The 7929-nt window shown below is 35.8% G+C and overlaps 1 protein-coding gene across 1 annotated transcript; it reads left to right on the top strand.

Moving 5' to 3' along the window:
- The first annotated feature begins 266 nt into the window (after positions 1–266).
- LOC133779656 (uncharacterized) lies at positions 267–995 on the top strand. Its single transcript, XM_062219590.1, has one exon. It carries the CDS (start codon positions 267–269, stop codon positions 993–995), a length of 729 nt encoding a protein of 242 aa, XP_062075574.1.
- The last annotated feature ends 6934 nt before the right edge of the window (positions 996–7929 follow it).

Below are 7929 nucleotides of genomic sequence, written 5' to 3'. Positions count from 1 at the left end.
GAACAAGAGGCGGAAGGGGAAGATGCCAAGGAAGAAGTGCCTCTGAAAATTTGAATGCTTCACAAATCCCTGACCTAAGAATGCCACTAGCTCAACCAGCAGCCCTAGCTGCACCAGCTGTGGATTTGGCTACAGAAATAGCAAGATTGAGGGAGTAGTTAAGGCGGATGGACAAGGAGTTGGCCCAAACCTGATAAGTACCCCAAGCACCCCAAGAACTGTTGGCACAGCCTGAGCCTCCAATACCACCACCACCACAATTGCCAATGACTTACAGTTTCAAGCCAATCTATGAATGCTTTAGGAAGCAAGCCCCACCTAGTTTTGAAGGTAAAGTTGACCCTAAGGTGGATGAAGATTGGCTGAAGTCAGTGGAAGCTATTTTTGACCACATGGAGCTGAATGACCATCAAAGGGTTTCATGTGCAGTTCACCTACTAAAGATGGATGCAAGGATATGGTGGGATGTGGTGAAAGAGACTCGTGACTTGAACACTATGACATGGGAAGATTTTGTTCAAGCATTTAGCACAAAGTACTACAATGCAGCTATATTGGATACCAGGGTGGATGAGTTTGTGACCTTGGTTCAAGGAAACCTTTCCGTTACCGACTACGCTCAGAAGTTTGACAGGCTGGTCAGTTTTGCACCAGAAATAGTACCAACTGAGGTCATGCGAATCCAAAGGTTTATGAGAGGACTTAAGCCTACGATTTCTAGAGATGTCAAGATGACCAGTGGTGAGGTAGTTAGTTATGCTGAGGTTTTGGACAAGGCACTTGAAGCGAAGTACTTGGAGGACCGCATATGGAAGGACAGTGCTGCAAGAAGAGAGGACAAGAGAAACAAGGGCTTCCATGAGGGCAACAAGAGGAAGGCCCATGAAGGACATATTAATGGCAATGACAAGAGGCCTAGAGCTCTGGCCACGAATGGAAACATTCATAACAACCACAACAATCGTAAATGTCACAACAGTGATCGTAAAGCTTGAACTCACCAGAACAAAAAAGTTGAGCACCCCAGCTCCCTAAATGCTCGCGTCGACATTTGGGGGAATGTTAGGCCGATACCAACAAGTGTTACAAGTGCGGTCAAGCAGGCCATTTGAAGAAAGATTACCCACGGTGGAAAGCAGAAGCAGGATAGGGTAGTAACAACAATCTAGTGCCAGCAAGAGTCTTTGCATTGGCCCAAAAGGAAGCAGCCAACAGTAACACTGTGGTCACAGGTCAGCTTCCTATTTTTGGTATGATATGTGGAGTCCTCATTGATTCTAAAGCAACTCACTCTTATGTTGCTATGAAAATAATTGATAAACTGGGTATGCCTTGTCAATTGTTTGAGCGTATTTTTAGTACAATATTGCCATCAGGAGACATTATATCGTCAACTAGGTGGTTACAGTCAACTTCTATAATAGTTGAGGGCAGAGAGTGCCCAGCAGACCTCATAGAGTTAGACATACTAGACTATGAAGCTATACTAGGCATGGATTGGCTAGCCAAATATGGAGCAACTATAGACTGTCGGCAAAAAACCGTAGAGTTCAGACCAGAGGAAGGAGAACTCTTTTCTTTTAAGGGAGAAGTGATGGGATTTCATACACCCATTATATCGACATTGGAAGCCTGAAACATGATGCAATATGGGTGTTCAACATATTTGGAAAATGTGGTGGATAAATCTAAGGAGACGGTGTTGAAACCAGAAAATGTCCTTAATGTTTGTGAGTTTTCAGAAGTGTTTCTCGAGGATTTACCAGGTTTACCCCCCGAATGAGAAATCGAATTCATTATCAAAATTGCACCACTCAAGACCCAGCTACATGAAGTTTTGGAAAAGGGTTTCATACGACCTAGTCATTTGCCATGGGGGGCACCAGTCCTGTTCGTGAAAAAGAAGGATGGAAGTATGCGAATGTGCATCGATTACCGAAAACTCAATAAGGTCATGATCAAGAACAAATATCCTTTGCCGATGATAGATGACCTTTTTGATCAACTGCAAGGGGCAGCAGTGCTCTCAAAGATTGATCTGCGATCCGAGTACGATCCATTTAAATTAAGGATACATTCCTAAAACAACTTTAAGAACTCGCTATGGACATTATGAGCACCAAGTGATGTCTTTTGGCCTCACTAATGCCCCAGCGACATTCATGGACATGATGAACATAGTCTTTAAGGATTTCTTAGATAAATTCATAGTGGTGTTTATAGATGACATCCTTATCTACTCAATGTTAGGAACAGTTCCTAGTGCGCATCGGAAATTGTGGTAATGGTAGTATTGTATACAACAATATTTTTTCTTCATATAAACAACTTATATGAGGATCCTTTAATATGCAATATGTTAATCAATATAATATGTATATGTAAAAATAATACGAAATGATTTACCTCTTGTAGCCTATCAAGAATCCTTGAAATTTTTCGCATATATTTCGATCTTCCTATCTTCGTTAGAGTACTCACACCTATATCTTCCAAGACGTTCTCTACACCGTAAGTTGTGGGTGGACACATAGAGAACAAGAATCAATATTTGTGAATCAAAAGTATTCTCAACACATGAGACTCTTGATTATAGGCTAGAGAGAAATGTATTTCTTTTGTGTGAAAAAGATGAGAGTTCTTCTCCTCTGTGTAAAAATTGTATATTTCTATTTTCTATCATATATAATATATAGACATTATTATCATAACAATAATAATGATAAAATTGATCGTCTTTAATAATAATAATAATAATAATGATGATGATGATGATGATGATTAAAGACAAAGTCTTACATTCCATTTTAAAACTATTTTATTAATTAATTAAATAAAATAATAAAACCAATAACTAATAACCACCAGTAGTGGTACACGTATAGGGCAGCCCAATAAGCCCTATGCTTGTGGCACTTTCCCTGATAAATGAGATTTGATTTTTTTTTTCATTTATTTTTATTTTAATTAATTAATAATTAGAAATTCAAATAAGGTATCATCTTTTTAAGGAAAATATAACAACTTAAATTTCAAAATTCAAAATTCAAAATTCAAAATTCAAAAGTTGAATTCCCATTATCATCTTATTATTAATTAATTAAATATAATAATTTAAACCAATTTTGAATATCCATATTTATCCTTTCACACTTAAATAAAATAATTGATTAAAATCAATTTCTACACAATTTCGAAAATTTTACAAATACAATAATAAATAATGAAACTTCAATTATCACATAATTGTACATTTATCTCGAAGAATAAAAATTCTCTCAAATAGCTCATTCACAGTTTGACCCTTGTATCGACTCTTGCCTTGAATAGTGTTGATAGAGTCGCCCCGAGGACCTATGGAACAATAATTCCAAGAAAAAAATAAATATAAGATTATTAGCCAAAACACTTTGATTCAATAATCATATTTATTAATCTCATGATTATTCCACTATAAATATGAGACTGCACTCTTGAGAATTAAAGACCACTACTGCAAAAAATATTTTTTTTTTGCGGTTTTTTTCCTTAATACACTGTGGCTTTTGGGAGTACAAAGAACTATAGTGTTTGAGACTGCAGAGAAAAGTAATAGGCAAACTGCAGAGAAAGAATTTCTTTCTCTGCGATTTCGTTAACAAAACTGCGGAGAAATCATTTGTTTTTTTTTTAATTTTTGGACGTGTTTCTTTATATATATTTTCTATTACGTTTCTATTTTATTAATTTTTATTATATACCCAAATATTATTATATTTTCAGTTCCGTTTATATACCCAAAATTTATATAATAATATAAAATACCTAATTTGGTCAATTATTATCTAATTAAAAGATAACATGTTATTATATACATTAACATATCTTACAAGTAGTTTGTAGATACATAATAAGAACATACAAATATCATTTAAAACATAAGTCAATAAGTTAGGAAGTTATATACATATGAAAAATTAGACTTCATAAATAAATGGCATTAATCTTGCTAACCAATCGCTTTGTAGTAGTAGTAGATCGTCTTTGACATTGTATTCCTTTCTGTCAAACCAATGCAAAATTGAAAAGTTAAAATAGATTAGATGAATAAATACTATATCTAGTTTTTCTTAAACAAAAAAGAGTATAAAATATAACATACTTTCTTCTTGATAACTTTTGTCGGATTCGATGCATTTACAAGATCATAAATGTATATTAGTACATAATAACCACATTCAAGACTTTCGGGCTATGTTGGACAAGAAACTCTCAGCAATTTTGTAAATGTGCCAATGTATTCATTTTTCGAACATTGTGCATATGCTCTACAAAAATTAAAATTATTTAAATACATATTATACTCTCAACTCTTAAAAATTAACAATGCATACATTAAAATTGAAGAACTTACTTTTCCATAATCTCCTTAATTATTGGTGGAGATTCATGATTTTTCAAAGGGTCCAAAATTATGGTCATCTCTCGCATCATCACTGTAACGACCCAACTATCTATGAGACTTAGGTCATTAAACCTACTAGATATAACTACAACTTTGAAGAGAACATACATAAGAAAATTCATAACTTTATTGAAAAATAATATTTGTAATACATAAATGAGCTCATTGTTTTAAAATAAAACATAACTTAAATAAAATTGTTTACAAAAGCTAAATGCGGAAAATACATAAAACGTAATTTAAAGAGACTAAAACAAAAACGTTGTCCTCGAATCGACACTCAGCCCATCCACTCCGTTCACCTCCATACACACACCAAGCTTCCAAGAATCCTTTCGCCTTTGCATCTATTTTCCTGCACAACACTAAAAAGGAAATGAGTGAGCCTAACATATACTATAAACATATCATAACATATACTATAAACATATGACTATAAAAATGTATTCCATACAGGACTATACTAATAATGGCCATTATGACATGTGATAAACCATCTACGTCCCCTGTCTAATATTTGAGGTAGGTTAGATCACATGTAGTGTATGATAACCCATCTAGGTCCCCTGTCTAATATTTGAGGTACGGTAAATCATAACATAACATATTAAAACATAAACTTATCATAACATATTATACATAAACTTAACATATAAACATAACATATCATACAAGATCTATCCTATTTTCCTTACAAAAACTGGGATATGAGAACAAATGCGGGACTTGGAACACTCCTAAACCAATAATAAGAATAGTGAGTATTTCTTAAAAGAAAGAGATGAAAAGAATAGAACTAAACAACCAAGAGAAAACTTATCGAAAAGACGCCTTAAGTTCAAAGAACTTAAAAACCTAACCACAAAACCATTAACAAAAGTTAGAACCTGAATGAAAACTAAAGAAACTAAGGAATCAAATAGGATTGAACTTAAGAATAAGGGTACATTTGTTGACCTTATGGATTGGCCTAAATCCAATACCAAAATACTATAATCCTCACTTCCCAAGTGTTTGATAAAGCTTACGAATGGTAAAGCTTTTTCCTAACCCAAGTGTTTATCACTCTTATGGTCTCACTAGCACCTTGGAGTCTAATCACAGCTGAAGAGTAAGTGAAAAGGACTGGGTACTAGGTCCTATTTATAGAGGTAAGGAGTGAAACTAACCCCATTTTGATTTGAATAAAAATAATGAATTTAATTGAAGATAATTGAATATTCGTCAATCAAAGGCTGAAGACTCGATCAAAACTATCAGAAGTAGGTCTAAGGAGTCAAAGCTGGTTTTTAAAAATAAAAAAAATGATTAATATGGGCGATATATCACACCAATGTGGTGATAAATGGGTTGCCCCCTAGTTCCGAGTCTACCGTTCGTACGATCGTGCAACGTCAACGTGTTTTCCGTATTCATCGTCAGGTGATATATCATCTCTCTTGCTGCGATATATCAACATACATGATTATTTTAAACACGTAATTGAACTTTTTCAGCATAATTAAGGTTGGATAACTACTCTGACTGAGTCAAATTACGACCCTAACAGTTTTTGGTGAAGACTAAGTCTAATATTCCCTTATTTTATCATTAAAATAATAATTCCTTAATACTCATGGTTATGACAAGTGTCATAATCCTATTGGCTCTATCTAAACTCTAGGTTATAATAATTATCATATTTATAACCAGCAATATTAATCAAACCTTATGTTATAATTAATATTCTTAAACTGTAGGTTAAACTTATAAAATGCATTACTACTGCTAGGAGTTTCCAACTAAGTCCTGGTTTGAACCAAAATCCACGAAATTTAAAATACTACAAATACTACTAGCTAGCTAACTAAGTAAACATTATGGGACTTTACAATTCTCCCCTACTACAAAGAATTTCGTCCCCGAAATTTACTTACCAAACAGTTCTGGATACCGACCTTGCATGTCCTCCTCCAACTCTCACGTTGCCTCCCGTTCAGAACTATTTCTCCATAGGACTTTGACTATTGGAGTACTCTTAGACTGTAATTCTTTCATCCCTCCATCTAGGATGCTAACCGGCTGTTCCTCGTAACTCAAGTCTTTCTGGAGTGTTATCGTATCATACTTGAGGACGTGAGATGGGTCTGACACATATCTACGCAGCATCGAGATGTGGAACACATTGTGACTATTTGCTAGAGCTGGCGGTAGGGCTAATCTAAATGCAACTACTGCCACTTTGTCCAATATCTCAAAAGGACCTGTAAACCTAGGACTAAGCTTGCCTTTCTTTCCGAGCTGCTTCACACCTTTCATAGGATATATTCTGAAGAAGACTTGATCTCCGACTTTGAATTCCACATCACGCCGCTTGGTATCCGCATAACTTTTCTGACGACTCTGAGCAGTGAGCATACACTTTCTAATCAGCGCCACTGCATCCTGAGCTTCTCTAATAGCTTCGGGTCCAAGTAGTTGCCTTTCTCCTACCTCGTCCCAATGTAACGGCGATCGACACCTCCTTCCATAAAGTAGCTCGTAAGGTGCCATCCCGATTGTTGACTGGTAGCTGTTGTTGTAGGAGAACTCTATCAGCGGTAAGTACTTACTCCAAGATCCTCCGAAATCTAGTACGCAAGTCCGCAACATATCTTCTAAAATTTGTGTGGTACGCTCAGACTGACCATCTGTCTGAGGATGAAATGCTGTACTAAGACTTAACTTGGTGCCCATAGCTTGCTGCAAGCTTCTCCAAAATCTCGATGTAAACACCGATCCTCTATCAGACACTATTACCTTGGGGATTCCATGCAGTCTTACTATCTCTTGAACATAAATATCTGCATATTGCTCAACCGTGTATGAAGTCTTGACAGGTAGAAAATGAGCTAACTTGATTAATCTATCTATTACTACCCAAGCCGAGTCGTGTTGCTTATTCATTCGAGGCAAACCCGTCACGAAATCCATTGCTATGTCGTCCTATTTCCATTCTGGAATGTTGAGTGGTTGCAATAAACCTGCAGGTCGTTGATGTTATGCTTTCACTTGCTGGCATACTAGACATTTAGACACGTACTCTGCTATATCTTTCTTCATTCCTGGCCACCAATACATTGCCTTGATGTCATGAGTCATCTTGGTTGACCCTAGGTGAACTGAGTATAGGGTATTGTGCGCTTCTTCTAAAATCTTCACCTTAATCCTTTGATCGTTTGGCACGCATACCCGATCCTTATATCTTAATAACCCCTAACTTAATATTGAGAAATTCTTGGCCTTCCCTTCTCTAACTGCATCCATATGTGTTACTAATGTGTCATCATGCGCTTGCCCAATCCGTATATCTTCTAACAGACTTGACTGAATGGACAAGTTAGCCAATTTACCAATGACTACTTCTATTCCAGCATTGATCAGCTCCTACTGTAGCGACTTTTCTATTCTAGATAACGCTGCTAGACTTCCATAATTCTTTCTACTTAGCGCATCAACAACTATGT

This window comes from Humulus lupulus, chromosome 5 (assembly GCF_963169125.1).
Source record: "Humulus lupulus chromosome 5, drHumLupu1.1, whole genome shotgun sequence".
Taxonomy (NCBI): domain Eukaryota; kingdom Viridiplantae; phylum Streptophyta; class Magnoliopsida; order Rosales; family Cannabaceae; genus Humulus; species Humulus lupulus.
The sequence above is the reverse complement of the archived record's forward strand: the minus strand, read 5'-3'. Positions and strand labels throughout refer to the sequence as shown.

Bases quoted from the DNA above. Each gene is read 5' to 3' on its own strand.
- LOC133779656 (XM_062219590.1), top strand. From the start codon at position 267: ATGACTTACAGTTTCAAGCCAATCTATGAATGCTTTAGGAAGCAAGCC.